At 36.1% G+C, this 19,867-nt stretch overlaps 1 protein-coding gene and 1 pseudogene across 1 annotated transcript in view; both read left to right on the top strand.

Annotated features, from left to right (window-relative positions):
* Positions 1-19,867, top strand: part of MYH15 (myosin heavy chain 15) — a 116,410-nt gene that overhangs the window by 31,389 nt on the left and 65,154 nt on the right. The window contains 4 exon segments of the mRNA XM_074211191.1: positions 6,295-6,421; positions 6,502-6,620; positions 8,698-8,894; positions 17,951-18,300. Coding sequence (XP_074067292.1) covers positions 6,295-6,421; positions 6,502-6,620; positions 8,698-8,894; positions 17,951-18,300 — 793 coding nt within the window.
* Positions 2,466-3,603, top strand: LOC141521341 (heterogeneous nuclear ribonucleoprotein A3 pseudogene; annotated as a pseudogene).

Below are 19,867 nucleotides of genomic sequence, written 5' to 3'. Positions count from 1 at the left end.
AAGTAGGTATTATTCTAATAACCAACTTGCAATTGAGAAAACTGCAGCTTAACAGAGGTTAAGTATCTTGCCCAGGGTCACCCAACTAGTAAGAGTCTGAGTCTGTATTGGAATTAAAGTCTTCCTGACTCCAGGCCCAAAGCTCTACCCGCTATACCATTCAGCCACCTCTGAACTTCATGTGTGAGGATCTTCAGGGAGCAGCACAAGGAAGAAGGAGATCAGAGATGATTCCATGAGAGGCTGCAATTTTTGTCTCATACCGACTTCACATTATTCCTTCCTTTTCATGAGGAGGACACCTTGGTCCTTCCATCATTTTACACAGTTCATGGATGTGGATCATGGGTTTTATATGAAGTGGAGAGTTCTCATTCAGGTAAATATGAATGTTCATTCACCTCTGGTATCAGAGGTAGAGAAACACTTGGGATTGGCCAGTGAGGACCAGTTAAGTATGGTATGGGTCATGGAAGTTAAAGCTATGGGTATCAATGTGACAACATTTCTCAGGTAGACAATGAGCCTTATGAATATGAGAGAGGAGTCCCCAATTCAAGGTCTTTATGAATGATCTCAATAGGTGAAAAGCACCTCTTCTTTTCTAATGTTTTGGAACTACATCTAGGTCAGGCAAACAATTATACTAGATGAGGATACTGGTCTGGATCTGAGATTGAAGCTTAAAAAAATTAAAATGAATAAACAAAAAAAAGGATTATACCTGATGGAATAGTTTGGTCTGTTAAAATAATTATTACAAGTTAGGTAGAAGGGTGAGAGTGAATAATAATTAATGTTAATAATAAGAGATGATGATGATAATGATTAATAAGAATAATAACTGGCATTTGTGAAAACATGCTTTTTAGTTTTCAAGATATAGTGGGCACATACATTATCTCATTTATTTCTCATAAGAGCCCTATGAGGTAGGCATTATTATTATTATTATTATTGTTATTATTATTATTATTATTATTATTATTATTATCCCTCCCACCATTTTATAGGCAAATAAACTGAAGCTTAGTAAGGTTAAGTAATTTACCTGGCATCTTATAGTTAGTAAGCGTCTGAGGCTAGATTCAAACTCAAGTTTTCTTGGCTTTAAGCCTAGTGCTCTTATCCTCTACTGGAGAATACAAGATAGTTTTGAGGCATCTTGGGCAGCATTAGAGATTGGGGTCAATCTCTGTCATTGCAAATGCACTATCTGAAGCAACTAGAGCAATTGTTCTGGCAGCTGTCTTTTAAGCTGAAGGTTTACTGATTAAGCACTTCCTAGTTTGAAGGCCATTCCCTCAACTTTCACGGGATCTCATTTTTAATATCAGGTTGTACTTCATAATTTCTTTGGATGACTTTGGGATGTTTGGACCAGAACCCTGACCTCTTCCTCATCTCTGTTCCAAGACCAAGGGCTTCCTTTAGATTTAGGTTTTAGATTCAGGACTCAAGTCTAGTAGGGAAAGCAACAATGCTCCTCAGCCTATCCCTGTTCTTGCTTGGATCTATATGCTAGTGAAAGGAAGTCACTTACCTGGCTCAACCCTGGCCTGAAATCACTTTTAGGGCAAAGAGAAATAATGAATGAATTTTGAAATTTAAATCCTGTCTCTGCTTACTACCTCTGTGCCTGTAGACAAGTTACATTGCATATTTGTACTTCAGTTTCCTCATCTTTAAAATTAGAGAGTTTAATTAGGTCTCAAAAGTCCCTAAAAATCTATTCTTCCATTAAGCATCATCTTCCTGTGGAGGATGGCATCCCTTGTGAATTACACACACACACACACACACACACACACACACACACACACACAAACAGAGTGAAGCAGGAAGCTATCACCTATCTTGGCCTCCTAAAACTCCCAGGGATAAGATCTCATGTCTTAAATCTTCTCCTAACTCCTTGAGTTGCTTCATGCAAGGCTTCCCTAAGAAGTAGGGAGAAGAAAAAAAAGAAAAGCTCTTACTTAGATTTAGTTAGATCAAGAGGACACTGCTGGTAGATAACCATCCAAGCCTCCTGGAGGGTATGAAAGGTCTCCACACTAGAGAAGGATGAATTGCTCAGGGTGAAATAGATATGTTCTACCAGTGATCTTCATTTTGTCTTAACTCTTCAGGATCTGAGATACTCCCAAGTCCATGAAATAAGGGTTTGGGTTAACAGGGCATCTGACTTATCACCACTATCATTCAATATTGTATTAGAAATGTTAATTTTAGCAATGAGAAGAAAATAAATTGAAGGAATTAGAATAGGTATTGAAGAAACAAAACACTCACTCTTTGCAAATGATTTGATGGTATACTTAGAGAATCCTAGAAAATCATCTTTAAAAACTACTTGAAATAATTAGCAATTTTAGCAAAGTTGCAGGATATAAAATAAACCCACACAAATCATCAACATTTCTACATATTGGAACCCGATTTGGAGGCAGCGAGTCCGGTCTCAAAATGGAGGGTCATGATCCAAAGGAACCAGATCAGTTGAGAAAACTGTTTATTGGTGGCTTGAGCTTTGAAACTACGGATGATAGTTTAAGAGAACACTTTGAAAAGTGGAGCACTCTCAGAAATTGTATAGTGATGAGAGATCCCCAAACAAAGCATTCTAGAGGATTTGGCTTTGTGACTTATTCTTGTGTAGAAGAGGTAGATACAGCAATGTGTGCTCGACCACATAAGGTTGATGGGCGTGTAGTGGAACCAAAGAGAGCTGTGTCTAGAGAGGATTCTGTAAAACCTGGTGTACATCTAACCGTGAAGAAATTTTTTGTTGGTGGTATTAAAGAAGATACAGAAGAATATAATTTAAGAGACTACTCTGAAAAGTATGGCAAGATTGAAACTATAGAAGTTATGGAAGATTGACAGAGCAAAAAGAAGAGAGGATTTGCTTTTGTAACTTTTGATGATCGTGATACAGTTGACAAAATTGTTGTTCAGAAATATCATATCATGGGCATAACTGTGAAGTGAAAAAGGCCCTTTCAAAACAAGAGATGCAGTCTGCTGGCTCACAAAGAGGTCGTGGAGGTGGCTCAGGCAATTTTATGGGTTGAGGAGGAAACTTTGGAGGTGATGGAGGAAACTTTGGCCATGGAGGAAACTTTGGTGGAAGAGGTGGTTATGGTGGAGGTGGTGGTGGCAGCAGAGGCAGTTATGGAGGTGGAGATGGTGTATATAATGGATTTGGAGGAGATGGTGGCAACTATGGAGGTGGTCCTGGCTACAGTAGTAAAGGAGGTTATGGTGGAGGTGGTAGACCTGGATATGGAAACTAAGGTGGTGGATATGGTGGTGGTGGAGGAGAATATGATGGTTACAATGAAGGAGGAAATTTTGGTGGTGGTAACTATGGTGACAGTGGGAACTATAATGATTTTGGAAATTATAGTGGGCAGCAGCAATCAAATTATGGACCCATGAAAGGAGGCAGTTTTGGTGGAAGGAGCTCAGGCAGTCCTTATGGTGGTGGTTATGGATCTGGTGGTGGAAGTGGTGGATATGGTAGCAGAAGGTTCTAAAAACTCAACAGAAGAGGGCTACAGTTCTTAGCAGGAGAGAGAGCAAGGAGTTGTCAGGAAAGCTGCAAGTTACTTTGAGACAGTCATCCCAAATGCATTAGAGGAACTGTAAAAATTTGCCACAGCAGGAATGATGATCCATAGTCAGAAAAGTTACTGCAGCTTAAACAGGAAACCCTTGTTGTTCAGGACTGTCATAGCCACAGTTTGCAAAAAGTGCAGCTATTGATTAATGCAATGTAGTGTCAATTAGATGTACATTCCTGAGGTCTTTTATCTGTTGTAGCTTTGTCTTTTCTTTTTCTTTTCATTACATCGGGTATATTGCCCTGTAAATTGTGGTAGTGGTACCAGGAATAAAAAAATTAAGGAATTTTTAACTTTTCAAAAAAAAACCATTTCTATATATTATCAACAAGTAATAGCAAGAGATGGATTTAAAGTAAAGGTAGGGGGCAGCTAGGTGGTATAGTGGATAGAACACTGGCTCTGGAGTCAGGAGTACCTGAGTTCAAACCTGGCCTCAGACAATAAATGCCTAGCTGTGTGACCTTGGGCCAGTCATTTAACCCCATCACCTTGCAAAAACCAAAAAAAAAAAAATGTTGAACAACATAAAATACTTGGAAGTCTACCTGCTAAGGCAATCTCAGAAACTATATGAAAGCAACTATAAAATACTTTTCACAGAAATAAAATCAGATGTAAATAATTGGGCAAGTGTCAATTGCTCATGGGTAGGCTGAGCTAATAAAAATAACAATTCTGCCTAAATTAAATTACTATTCAGTACCATACCAAAATGCCCACTTTATTGATCTAGAAAAATAGCAACTCAATTCTTATGGAGAAATAAAAGGTCAAGAATATCTAGGAATTAATGAGAAAAAAATGCAAAGGAAGGTGGCCTAGCCATACCAGATCTAGATTCATATTGTAAGGTATTAGTTACCAAAACTTTTGGTACAAGTTAAGAAATAGAGTAGTGTATCAGTGGAATAGATTAGGTGCAAAAGAAACAGTAGTGGGGTGGCTAGGTGGCACAGTGGATAGAGCACCAGCCCTGGAGTCAGGAGTACCTGAGTTCAAATCCAGCCTCAGACACTTAATAATTATCTAGCTGTGTGGCCTTGGGCAAGCCACTTTTAACCTCATTTTGCCTTGCAAAATCCTAAAAAAGAAAGAAAGAAAGAAAGAAAGAAAGAGAGAGAGAGAGAGAGAGAGAGAGAGAGAGAGAGAGAAAGAAAGAGAGAGAGAAACAGTAGTAAGTGACTGTGGTAATCTTCTGTTTGATAAACCCAAAGATTGCAACTTCTGGGATAGAAACTCTCATTCTTTGATAAAAATTGATCGGAAAACTGGAAGATAGTATGGCAGAAATCAGAGATCAACAGCTCACACCTGTACCAAGATCGAAATGGGTACAGGATTTAGACATAAAAGGTGATCATAAGCCAAATAGAAAAACAAGGGATGGTTAATCTGAGACTGATCAATGTTGGAGGGTTTGTGGGAAAACTGGGGCAACTAATGCATTGTTGGTGAAGTTGTGAACTGATCCTATGTTTCTGGAGACAATTGCAATTATGCCCAAAGGGCAAGAAAATTGTGCACACTCTTTGATCCAGAAATACCACTACTAGGTTTCTATCCCAAAGAGATAACAAAAAAAAGGGTATAAAGCCCACATACACCAAAATATTTATAGCAACTCTCTTTGTAATGCAAAGATTTGGAAATTGAGAGGATGCACATCAGTTGGGGAGTGACTGAACATATTGTGGTATATGAATGTGATGGGACACTATTGTTCATTCTATTAGAAATCATGAGGGATGAGACTTCAGAATAGCCTGGAAAGACTTGCATAAACTGAGTGAAGTAAGCAGAACCAGAAAAACACTGTACATACTAACAAGAACATTAGGTAATGATCAACTCTGGTGAACAACTTGTTCATTTCAGCAGTATAATAATCAAAAACAATTCTAAAAGACTTGTGATAGAAAGTATCATCCATATCCAGAGAAGGAACTATGAAATTTAAATGCAGACCAAAGCTTGTTTTCTTCAATTTTTAACAGTTGTCTTATGTATTATGTGTTTTTTCTCTCTAATGTTTTTCCCCATTTTGATTTGGTTCTTCTTTCACAACATGATTAATATGGATTTATGTTTATTATAGTCATACATATATAGCTATATTAAATTGCTTTCTATCAGGAAGAGAGGGAGGGAATAGAGGGAGAAAAATGAGAAACTCAAAACCTTGAAAAAAATGATTGTTGAAAACTACCATTTCATGTAGTGGGAAAAATAAATAAATAAAGTATTTTTAAAAAACCCAGAGGATATCTGACTTAGGACTTCTTTCCCAATCTCTGAAGGAACAAATGGATTCTTCCATTACCCAGTTTTGCTTCAATGATAATGGAAACAGTGTCAGAGCCAGGAAGATCTGAGTTCAAGTCCTTCCTCTCACATTGTTAACTAAAGCCAACTCTACTTCCATGACATGCTGATCTGCACTTATAGAAGGAGTTTCCTATACCAGTGAGCTCCTATTTCAATTCCTATTCTGTGTTTCATTAAATCAGTCCCACATTGAATCATCTGTGTGCTTTCCTCCCAGAAATGCACTTATGTCCACCAGTTAGTCTGAATTCTAAGTCAAAAACAAAGGATTTCTTTATTTTGAAATAGGTCCCTCTGCTATAATCAACTTCCTGTCTTTTTTCTTCCTAATACTTAGTTAAAGACGGAGAAGCTCTGTAAACTGTATGAAAACCAACTCAATGAAACAAATGATAGACTTAAAGAGATGGACAGATTGGTAAATGATACTACCACTCAGAAGTCAAAACTTGAGAATGAGAAAGGTAGGACAAAATATTAGGTGAGGGAAGCCAGGAAACACAAGGAGATCTCCCATGATTCATTTGGTGAATTTTTTCTTTAGATGATTTCAAAAAACAGCTGGAAGAGAAGGAGACTATGATAAACAAACTTTACAGAGGAAAGAGTAACCTAACTCAACAGATTGAAGAATTGAAAAGGATCCTGGAACAAGAGACTGAAGTAATGACTTCCTTAATTCATAGTAGAATTCATCTATGAGACACAAACAATAATAATTCTCGACAACTTTTCCCCCCATCAAATGGGACCTGAAATGTCCTGAAAGCCTTTTAGTTTCAAATGAATTGGGAAAGGTATTTTTTTTTCAAATTACAGGAAAACAGAGGTTGGGCACTGCATGTGTCAGGAAGATTTCAACACTAACAAATAAACTTTGATTACTAAGCATTATGCCTTAGGAATTCAAATTTTCTCTATAGTCTGTCAGATTAAGGGCCAGTGAGGCATATTTATCCATTCTGGTTTTATCACTATAGAAAGAGGTAGGGAGAGGGGAAAGTTTTAGACATTTAGAAAAGGAAATCTCTGAGGGTGAAGTGTTTAATGGAATGTATGTTTGAATATATGTGGAAGACAGAATGATACTTGTGTGGCTTTATTTGATCAGCAATATATTTGGTTTTGTTAAAGTTATCAGCTAATCATGAAAAATTAAATATGGCTTCCTCTGAGAGAAGATAAAATTACTAATAAGTGGCAGACTGTGGCAACACAATCTCAATTAGCATAGGCAATTAGTACATGAGAATATGGAATCATAGAACTCTAAAACCTGAAAGGACTATAGAAATCAACTCATCCAACCTTTTTCTTTTAGTCATGCAGAAACTAAGACACAAAGAGGTTATATCATTTGCCCAGAATCTCAAAGTTAAGTAATATCAGAATTAAAATAAGAGAAATCTAGTTTCTTGAGGACCCTGATCAATACATTTCTTATTATATCATTACCAAATGAGATTCAATATAAGATAGTTTCAACTAATAATGCATTCAAGGAGATTTAGTTACTAAAAGACAAAAATAACTGTTATAAAGTGGCCCCACCAATAAGTCATGGGTTTCAAGAATAGAGTTACAGAAAATCTCTGTAAAATATGCTTGGATATTTTTAGAAGCTCCTTTAGTCAGCTCACTATAAAAATGCTATCATTTTGATTTCCAGATGATGTTTTTATGAAAATGCACTGCTGGGTTGACTGGATAACCAAGCTAGAGAGCATCCAAAAAAGAGCAAAAGGATGATAGGGCTACTGATGACCAGGTCATACAGTTAGAAGTTTAAGGAATGGATGAGAGGACTTAAGGGGGATATGAAAGCTTATGAGGAAGCAAAGTACATTGGAAAGAGTAATGGATTTGGAAACAGAGGACCTGGGTCTCAATTGACTCACTGATGCTTACTACCTGAATGATTTTTAGGCAAATAGCTTCTGATGAGCTACAGATATGGAAACAGGTTTGAACTAGCTCTAAATCTAACTCTAAATCAAAGTGGTTGAAATGGAAAAGATAACAGCTTAACATGAATTTGTTAAGTGACTAGACATTATGCTAAACACTAGAGATACAAAGAATGACACTAAATTTCTACAGGTCTAAGTTTCCTCAGCTATGAAATGAAAGGGTTGCACTAAGGGGTCTCTAAAGTCCCTTCAAGCTTTAAGTTCATTATCCCATGACTAAGTTTTTGAAAAGTTTTTATACAGAAGGGAGATACACTTTGTTCTTGCAGGAAATCATTCTTCTTTACAATAGGTCTTCAAACAAGGCAGGATGTTGTAGAAGGCATTCTTGATCACATAGTTTGCATATAGGGATCCTATTTCCCTTTTATGTTGTGATCTTTTAAAGAGGAGTTATACTATAAGAGAAAGACTTTTAGACTTATGCAAATTATAAGACTTTTTTTAATTGCCTAAAGAATAATGAATATTTTCACTTTAAAATTCTGTTCCCTTCCTTTTCGAATTATTTGATTACATGCCCAAGGTGTCCAAATATTCTAACAAGGACAAGCCTGAACAAATTAATCTCCCCTACATAATTATAAAAGCAACATTTTAAAAAATGCTCTAATCTTTCCTTTCTTGGTCCAGTGTTCTATAGTACCAACTTTTTTATATTTCACTGTAGCCTGTTTTGGAAATAAAACATATTGTTGGACTTTGTTTTATGTAGGTGGGTTGGTCCATTCCTAAATTATAATTAACAAAGGTCCCTTTGTCACTTGTAGTCCAAGAAAGTCCTCACCCATGCCCTACAGTCAGCAAAACATGATTATGACCACCTGAAAGGTCAATATAGGGAAGAAAAAAAGGCCAAGGTGAAGCTTCTGTGGTCTTTGTCCAAGGAACATTCAGAAATGATGAACTGGAGAACTCACTATCAGTCATATACCTACCAGGAAAATGAAGACTTTGAGGAAGCCAAGTAAGTGGTACTATCCTTATACTGTTCTCAGACAAACTTAGTATCCCAGCTAATTCTGTTATGAGTTGAAAAAAAGATCACGATTTGGCTGAAATTATGGACTTCTGATAACACCTTTGTATCTATATGACTTTTGTTCTGTGGTACTGAAAAGATTCAATTGTTATCTAAACATCATAAATTTATAGCTGGAAAGAAATGTTGTTGTTGTTGTTGAGTTGTTCAGTCATGTCCAACTCTTTGTGACCCTGTGGATCATGGTATTTTCTTGGCAAAGATACTAAAGGAATTTGCCGTTTCCTTCTCCAGTAGATTAAGTGACTTTCCAAGCATTTCACAGCTAATTAATGTTTAAGGCTGAATTTGAACTCCAGTCTTCCTGTCTCCAGGTGTAGTGCTCTATCTCCTGAGCCATCTAGGTCATCTAATTCAATGCCTTCATTTTAAGTATAAGGCAAATGAGGCCCAGAGAAGTTACATGATTTTCCTAATGTCACATATGTAGTTGATGGCAGAGGCCTACATCTCTCCATTCCCATTTAGAGTGGGAAAGGACCTTAAAAACCAGTCCCTTCATTTTTCAGGAAGCAGAGGCACACAGTGCTGTAATGTGTCCAAGGTCACATAGACTACAAATGGCAAAGGCAGAGTTTCAACCCAGATCTACTGATTGCAAAAACAGTGATCTCTCTACCATATAGTAGACCATGCTGCCCCCTGATTAAAACAAACAAACAAGTAAACAGCAATAATTCTAAAATATACTCAGACCACTCAAAAATGAATTTCACTGACAATTTGATGCAAGGATTTTTCTGGTTTTCCAATAATTCCAGAAATTTCCTGAAATTCTAGAAATGTAGGGTCCCAATTGGCTCAGAAGATCAAATATAGAAGCATTTTGGTCTGAGATTCTGAAGAACTGGGTATATTTCTGAAAAGATGTCAAACAGTTACCACAAGGACCTGTGATCACGACAGAGCTTTGCTTAAAAGAACAAGTCCTTCACTTGCTATCTTGGCCCAGATCCAGAGTGGACAACTAAACTCCTCTTCTGGCTTCAACTGATGACATTCTCTCTTTTCAATCCCTCCCATAAAACAGTCCCTTAGTAGCAGCTGTATTCTGTCCCAGAAGGGTACAAAGTAATCTGTCTCTGTATCCACAGTCACTTTAAAAGGGCTCTAGGATGACAGACACTAAAAATACCTGTATTAGATGTTATTGAAAACTGTGGGTAATAGAGAAGTGGGACTTTGAAATGAAATGCCTCCTCAACTCTAAATATAGAATTTGCTTCTGAAGTGAGATTCTTCTTCCTCTAATGATGGAAGATGGATAGAAAAGGCAGATATCTTTCATTTTACTTTGATGAGTTTTTTTTAAGGGGAACAGGGGAGAAAATGAGAGAGTCTGGTTTGATGATTACATCGTTCTGTTGGGGTTGGTCTTGGAGTGAATAGACATTAATTAGGTCAGGGATATCAATCCATCCATTATTTGTCATTAATGGTTCGTGGAGAATTTATTTTCTCTCTTCTTAAATAGTAACAAAAATAACTAAATCAAGCTCTGTCTAGATCATGCTTTCAATTCAGAAAGGTAAGGGGAAGCTCACTGTTTCATAAACACATCAGGATATAGATGGCTTACATTTCAGCATACCTACTTTAAATTTAGGAAACTGAGGATCCATCTAGCTAGTGAGTGTTTTTTAAGTAGAATGTAGTCTACTTTATTCTCATTCTCATGTCTCCTTTTTACTTCTTCCAAATCATAAATTACTGGAGGATGGGAATCTTATTATATAGGACTTTTTCTGCTTCCCTCTTATCCCAGCTCCCCTCAAATGCTACGCATTGATACAGTACTTAAACTTAGCAATGAATCAGTCAAAAAGCACTTTATTAAGTGTCTGTGTCAGACATCATGTAAATTTTGGGAAATAAAGAAAGGCAGGGAAACCCCCATCCTTAAAAAGGTCACATTCTAATAGGAGACATGATATGTGAATAATTAGGTACATACAAGATATATACGAAGGAGATGGCAACTCCTAGGAGGAAACTCTTAGTAAACAATCCTAATTAGGAATGTCCAACTAAAAGGTGGGGAGACTGGGAAAGGGCTACTGAAGAAAGTAAAATTGGAACTCAGTCTTGAAGTCATTAGAATTTAAGCTCCTTGAGAGCAAGAGGGAAAAGGGACTGTTTATGCCCATGGCTCCCAGCAATTAACATAGTAGGTATGTGTAATAGCCAACTGGTTGAAGGAAACCAGGAAAATTGAGAGGTAGAAGTGAGAAGGAAATCCATTCCAGGCATAGTGGGAAGCCTATCCAAAAGCACAGATGGGAAATGGAGTATCCTGTGCAAAGTGTTGCAGCAAATAGGTCATTGTATCTGGATCATGGAGAATGTAGAGAAGATCTAAGGGTAAGAACACTGGAAAGGCCAGGTTATGGATAGTTTTAAATACTAAGCAGAGGGACTAGAGAGTTACTGGAATTTATTGCTTTTGGGGGGGTAATAGGGCCATTCTTTAGTTTTTTGGAAAAATCACTGGCAGCTGAGTAGAGGATGGAATGAAGTTGGGAAGAGATGTATGAGAGACTAATTACTAGGTTACTACAATAATTCAGTAATGAGGGCTTGAACTAGGCTAACGGCTCTGTAAGAGTAAAGATGGAGATGGATACAGGAGACATAGAGAAAAGCGTGATACAATTTGGTAATAGATTGTATTTCTAGGGTGAATGAGAGCAAGCTGTTGGGAATGATACCCTGGTTTTGAACCTATGGGACAGTATGATATATCTGTTTTAAACATGTTGAATTTGAGATGTCCCCAAAATACAATTAGTGATGCAGGACTAGAGCTCAGGAAAGAAACTAAGGCTGGACATGGGTATATATGTGTATGTATACACATATAAATATATTATGCACATGTATAAATAATCTATAAAGCATAATAACTGAACCCACAGGAGCCGATGATATTACCAAGTGAGATATTGAAAAGTAAAAAGCAGAAGAGGTCTCAGGACAGGAATTTTCTTTCTCTCTATCTCTCTTCATATATACATATATATATATATTCTTAACAAATGAAGATATTAAAATTCAGACTGAAATCTATGAGCCTAGCTTTCAAATTTAATATAGGGCATATATTTATTCCAGTGTGGTATAAATAGGACACTCAATTTAGAATCAAAAGATATAGATAGACCTATTAGCTGGATAATTGTAGGCAAATCATTTAATATTACTGAATCTCAGTTTCCTCATCTGTAAAATGTAAAATGGGAATGATACAGTCTTTGGTAACTGCAAGGTTTTGAAAAGTCCTTTCTAAACATTAAAGTATTGAATATATTTTAATGGAATTGTGAACTCATAAAATAAGAATAGCTCACATATATATATATATATACATATATACATATATATATATACACATATATATGTATATATAACATTCTAAACTTTACCATAGATAGCTTCATTTAATCTTTATAACACTCTAAGGTCAATGTTATCACTATCTCATTTTACAGATGAGGAAGCTAAGACTCTAAAAGGCTACATGACTTCCACAAGGTCACACAGTTAGTGAGGGTATGAAATTAAATTGATATTCAGCTCTTCTTGTCTCTAAGTTCCAACACTATCAACTATACCCTTAGTTGCCTCATTGCAGTTCATTATACTAGTAATGTTTTCTTTATAGGTATAGACTATATACAACTGTGCCTTCTTTTCTTTTGGTGGGGGGGTTGCAAGGCAATGGGATTAAGTGGCTTGCCCAAGGCCATACAGCTGGGTAATTAACTGTTTGAGGCCAGATTTGAACTCAGTTAATTCCTAACTCCAGGTCTATCCACTGTGCTACCTAGCTGCCCCACAACTGTGCCTTCTTAACATGAACAGAATTTAACAAGAGGCCTATTTTTCATCTACAGAGGGCAAATAACCCTCTGTAGAAATACATCTTTAGAGGGCAAATATTTCTTTATAGACAATAAATATTTGTCATTCACATTAAGATAGAAAAATGCTTTTCATACATTATCACATTTAATCCATGCAATAACATTATTCTCATCTACCCAGCGTTCTAAAGGTCTTCCCCTGAGTCTTTGAGTATTTCACGAACTCCGAATATTCCTCCTGTCATCCCTCACTCTTGATGACATTAACTGGCCCATCTCTTTTTTTTTCCAGGCAAAAGTGTATAGAAAAGATGATGTTTTCTACATATAAGAAAGTGATATGTCCCCTATGTAACATGCTCAGCCTAATTATATGTCAAGTATCTTCCCATTGTTCTTAGATCAATTGAAATTTTTAGTTCTTGGGGTCATCATGTTTCATGATGTACAGTCATTCAGAATCATCAGGAGAATATTCATATTAAAAAAATGTACTTTGGCAGCAGGGAGTAGTTTGACATCATTGAAAGAGCTATGCAATTTCCCAAATGCGATACAGCCCAATCTCCTCATCCTATTCAATTCTGAATCCAGTTCATTGCCCATACTCAGTGTCTGCCTAAAATATATGAACTGATCGAATAACTCAATGTACTGTCCATCCAATGCATTTCATAATCTAAAAAATATTCATTCTTCATCTACTTGATTTTCCCCTGCTTGTCAGTCTGTATCAGCCTGTTTCTGTGCCAGGCTCTTGAGTGGTTATGGAACTCACTAGGGTATCACTGCAGTGTTCAATTCAATTAAATTCAGTGGACATTTATTAAGTGCCTACTACGCACCATTAACCATGTTAGGAACTGGAGATGCAAAGACAAAAACAAAAATGTTGTCCTTCAGGAACTTTGATACTGTTGAGGAGGAAGAAAATGCATATAGAAAATTAAATAGAGATTTCTAAGGGAGAGGGCAGGGATCCAATGTGAAGGACATTTTGTTAACAATAGAGTGGGGGTTCCAGAGGGTACAATGAAAGGTCGGAATAGTATGAGATTTAGGGTATGAGAAGGAAGAATAATGTCATTGAAAGGAGATTCATCATAGATAACCTGCAACTCAGAATCCCAGGACTTTTGACTGAATCTCTAGAATAATAGATTAGTCACACATTTCACAGTAGCAAAGGAAATGTTGATTTGCTTATGAAAACCTGAACAGAAGGCGGGGTGGGAAGGAGGTTCTGTTTGCATTTGATGTGAGGAGGGCAGATGGTAAGTTTGAGGTTCTGTATGATTGTCAAGGTAGGAGTTGGTGGAATCCTGGTGCCTCATTTGATCTAGAGGGATATTCCAAGATGTGATACAAACCACACAATACTGTATTATCTGCAGTCAGAAATATTTGGAATGCCTTATTATCTATAGGAAATTTTTCTCTCCTTTGGACTCTGAGCAGGACAATTTTCTAAACGATGATAAACACCTTTGATGAGGAAGTTATAAGATATGACCTTGCTTAATTAATATTGTGAGCCTGGGGAATCTAGAAACTAAATAGTTGTATTTATCAATTAATTTTATTCGACTAACACATGCATGGAAGACATTTTACTGGAAAAATACATTTCAGGCTGCATTTTACTCTGAGTAATTAAAAAAAGCATTTGACTCATTGGCTTGTACATGTAGATATTTAATATTGGCTGAAATAAAATAAAATGAATAGTGAAAATTTTATACATTTCAATCAATTTTGTGGCTGCAAAGTTGTGGTCTCCTACAGAATATTATCTGTGAAAATCTGCTTCTTCCCTCTCATATAATAATAAAAATAATCATATCATATCAAATAATTAAGGATTATTTTGTTGTCATTTTTCCATCACGTCCAACTCTTTGTGACCCCATTTGGGGTTTTCTTTGCAAATCTACTAGAATGGTTTGCTATTTCTTTCTCCAGATCATTTTACAGAAGGGGAAATTCAAGACAATATGGTTATACAGCAATCTGAACTCACAAAGATGAGTTTTCTTTCTTCTAAGCCCAGCACGCTATCCACTGTACAACCAGTCAACCTACTAGGTATCTTCATGGATGACCTGAATATTTGCTCAGGACATTCTCATAATGATTTTGCAACAATGAGATAGAACACCTGTGGAACAGTAGGTAATTGAGGTCTTCTTAATCATCTCTCTCCTTTTGTATTAATAATATCTGTAGATTTTTCCAATTTTTAGTAATCTTTCAAAGACTTAACAAATCAGTTTCTCTCAGTGACTAAAATTCTGTCACCTTCAACATGGATTTCCTTTGCATTTGCTTAGATATTTGCCACTGGAGAATTGCTTAAAGAAACCTCATGAAAGTCATTTCCATTCTCCTTGTATGTACTGAATTGTCCATATATGATGATTATACTGTAATCAATGATATCAAGTCCATCAGTCATATTTACTAAGTACTTACTATGTGTCAGGTATTACCTTGGGCGCTGAGATGAAAAGACAAAAGAGGATAGTTTTTGCTTTAAGGAGATAAAGTGTAGGCAGGGAAGTTGATACGTCCATATAGACATATCTACAGAATATCTGCAATATTGATTGAAGATAATTTGGGAGAGCAGGCACTGGTCAGGTTGTGGTCAAGAAAATCAGGAAAAGCTTCAGATAGAAGACATCATTGGAAGCTAACTTTGAAGGAAGTCAGGAATTTTTATGTGAGGGGAGAGTGAGTGCAGGCATGGGCATGAACCATGCAAAGACATAGAGACAGGAGAAACAGCAACAGAAAAATAAAGAGACTATTTTGGACAGACCATAGTGGGAGTAGAGGGAAGTAAAGTAAATAAGGTTGGAAAAATAGGTCACAGTCAGGTCGTGAAAACCTAATCAATGCAAATGTCTTAGTTCATTTATGGTTTTCATTTCTATTTGTTGTCCTTTTTTCTAATTTCAGCTATAAATGTTCTTTAGTTACATTTCATTGGGTCTCCAGTTAAGTTGTCTACATACCTTTTACTTCTTCAGATCTTGTTTTTTGAGACATCATTTCTTGCAATCATAGGGTCACATAATATCATATCATATATTCTCATAATATATATTATATATTTATAGAATATTATTTCATAGTACATATTATATATGAGAAATAATATTATCTGATATGTTATGTAATTATCAGATAATACATAAATCTATTAATTGTATAACTCTAGTATATCACATATAAATATTTATTATAATTATATATATGTATTATTGTCATATGTACAGTAGCTAGAGCACTTATCTTGGAGACAGGCTTGTGTTCAAATCTAGCCTCAGATACTTACTAGCTCTAAGAAATTTATTCTCTTTTTGATTTAATTTCCTCAACTATTAAATGGGTATAATAATATCTATCTCTCAGGGTTGTTGTGAGGATCCCTTAGCACAGTGTCTGGTCTAATACTAGGTACTAAAGAAGTGCATATTCCCACTCCTCTTCTCCATAACTTTAGAACTTGAAGGGAATTTATCTGCTGTCATATCCAATCCCATAATTTTAAAGATGAGATTAAAAGGGTAAATGACTTACCCAGGATCATAAGAGTTAGTCCCTGAGGTAAGGTCTTCAGAAGAAAAGATTCAAATTGGGTCTTGAAAGAAGAGAAGAAAACTAAGAAGGTGGAGTTTGGGAGTCAAATAATTCCAGGAAGGGGGGATGGACAATTAGTGCAAAGTCATAGAGAGGACAGGAGATTGAGTATCATGCTGAGGAATTATAATTAAGCCAATGAGTGAAGGGGGGAGTAAAATGTAAGAAGATCAGAAAGGTAAGAAGAAACTAGCTTATGAAGAACTTAAATACCAAACATAGGACTTTTATTTGATCTTGAAGGCCAAAGGGAGTCATGGTAGAGTCACATGGTCAGACCTAAACTTTGGAACATAATCTTGGCACTGATTTATTTTTTAGTCATACCTGTCAAGAATAAATAAACAGTTGAGTTTAGTTTTATCCTGAATGTAAAGGAAACTTCAAATTGATTAATAGAGCAGAGAAAAGGACAATAGTCCAGGAAAGTGGTGAAGAGATATTTAACAAGAATTTTGAGTGTGTAAGAAAAAAGAAGGGGATATATCCAAGACAAATTTCAGAGAAAGACAAAACCAAGATGTGGTAACACATTGAATATAAATGATGAGTAAGAGCAAGAAGTTGAGGATAACACTGAGGTATGAACCTAGGTGACTAAGAAGATGGAGATGTCCTCAACTGTAAAATGAAAATTTGGAATAGGGTAGATTTGTGGGGAAAGATAATGAGTTCTATCTTGGACATGTTGTTTGAATGAGATGTCCTAAAAGCATCCCCCCATTCCTGGAAAGAATGACCAGGGTAAATCACTTCACTCTGTTTGTCTCAGTCTCCTCACCTGTAAAATGAATTGGAGAAGGAAATGGCAAAGCACTCCACTATCTTTGCCAGGAAACTCCAATTGGTTCACAAAATGTTGAATTCAACTGAAAAACAGCTAAACAACCACAATATATAGAGCTAAATATGTGTGTGTGTGCTTATTTATATGGTATACTAAGTATGTTGCTAGTAATAGTCAAGTAAGATTAAAATTTATGTGTAGATTCATACACTATATGTGCCTATATATTATGCATAATGTACTAAGTACTGGTAGTAATGATAAATATTACTTTAATGTGTAGCTATATTGATGTATACATATATATCATGTTTAATTTATAGTATATAAACAAAAATTTATATGTGTATACATATAAACATATATTTTATTTATACTTATACATTTTGTGTGTATATGACATATACATACATATGTAATCCCTAACACTGACAAAATATTCCAGATATGTGTGGATAACATCAGAGTAGTGTAGTACTATGATCTTTCATTCCATCTACCTATCTACCTTTCTCTCTGTCTCTCTGTATGCCTACCTGCCCATCTATCCATCTATCTGTATATTATCTTTATATGTACGCATCTTATACACATATTATATTTTAAGTATTTTATTATTTGGATTCCAAGATAAAATTGAGTGAGTCCTTTTAGTAGGACTTTTATCCTCCCTTTCTTTTCCTTAGGAAGAAACTGGCATTTTGCCTTCAGGAGGCTGGAAAGGCCATTCAGGCAGCTAATGCCAAAAGCTCCTCCTTGGAGAAGACAAAGCATCGACTTCAGCTGGAGCTGGAAGATGTTGTATCTGACCTGGAGAAGGTCCATTGTACGGCAGCCCTCCTGGATGAGAAGCAGAGGAACTTTGACAAAGTCGTTACAGACTGGAAGGAAAAATATGACAACTCTCAAGCAGAGCTTGAAGCCTCTCAGCTGGAGACACAAAGCATTAATGAAGAACTGCTCAACCTCAAGCAAGCTTATGAAGAGATCACTTTGAACCAGAAGGCTCTGAAAAGAGAAAATGAGAACCTCCATGGTATGTTGGGCAGACCACAGACCTGGAGAAAACAACTTTAACCTAGTCTTTATATACACATGTAACTATGACTGTGCCTTACATTTGTATAGCTTTTTGTGTAGCTACTTCAAACACTGATGGACTGGCTGTTGTGGACCAAAGGGATTTCAATAGGTTAGAACATTGGGTCACATAGAATGTGATGTACTATAATAGAGCTAAATGTGAAGTCACCCTGCAGCCTGATTTAAAAAAATGCAACTTTATAGATATGGTATGGGGGATGGATGGCAAGATGAAGGTTCATGGGAAAATTGGGAAGGTTATTTAATGGAATAAATATGCAATAGGAGTATCATGTAATTAAATGGATACTTGAGGTCCTGAATTTGAATCCTATCCCTGTGACTGATTGCATGGGTGACCATGAACAAATAATTTAGCTTCTCTGGGTCTCAGTTTCATCATCTTTAAAGATAATGATGAACTAACTAATGTCTTTTTCAGCTTTACATTTATAATCACTGTATAATATGAAAGCCAAAAAGTTTATGCTGTGTGAGATCAGTGATGCCCAATATTTGGAAGGTTATAGTCGTATACTACTCTGATGTCATCACATCACCTCTGAAATATTTTGTCACAGGAAGAAGGCAACCTAAATGATGATGGGGGGCATTAACATCATGCTATATAGGAAAATCAAATGAACGAACTAGTTAACTCAAAGATGAAAGACTTAGCCAGTTACATTGTGCCATATCTATAGTCCCTGACGCTGGGGGAGACTGAGGTTGATAGACTACTTAGGTTCAGAAATTCTGAGCTACAGTAATCCTAAAACCAATTAGATTTCCCCACAAACTCTGGAAACAATATAGTGAATCCCCTAGGAGTCAAGAATTTTTAGGTTGTTTAAGGAGGGGTGAACCAGCCTGGGTCAGAAACATTAAACAAATTAAAGCTTTTATATTGATCAGTATTGGAGTTGGTCTGGTGAATAACCACTGTACATTCAGCTTGGGCAAGATAATGAGACCCATAATGATGATGATGATGATGACTTAGCAGGATTTTATCTGTCTTCAAATATTTAAAAAGCTGTCAATTTTAAAAGGGGCATTAGACTTTTTCCTTAAGGGAAGAGTGTACCTATGGGTGAGAGATCCCTAAGTTAGCTGTAACTCTTCCTTTCAGTTTAAATGAAATTTCTAAAAGCGATATGCTTTCTTGATGTTCTCATGACCTATGAGCATTTAAAACAAGTATTTGAAGATATCATTAATGAAAATATGAAAAAAATCAACCTTTTCAGATGATTTTCTACAACATAAATAGCCACACAATTGTAGAGATTGATTCTACTCTGTATAGAGTTTGTTGACTACAAAAAATGTACTTTTGACTTTGTAGAATAAAATTTAGTCGTCAGTGTTCTCTTCAAAATGTCTACTGCAAGATCACTGACATAGGTGAAGATAAAGGATTATTAAATAATTATCTTTATCAAGACCAGTCCCTGCCCTGCTTTCCAAGAGTTATGATGATGATGATGATGATGATGATTGACCATGACATAAGTGCA

This window comes from Macrotis lagotis, chromosome 1 (assembly GCF_037893015.1).
Source record: "Macrotis lagotis isolate mMagLag1 chromosome 1, bilby.v1.9.chrom.fasta, whole genome shotgun sequence".
Classification (NCBI taxonomy): Eukaryota; Metazoa; Chordata; class Mammalia; order Peramelemorphia; family Peramelidae; genus Macrotis; species Macrotis lagotis.
The sequence above is the reverse complement of the archived record's forward strand: the minus strand, read 5'-3'. Positions and strand labels throughout refer to the sequence as shown.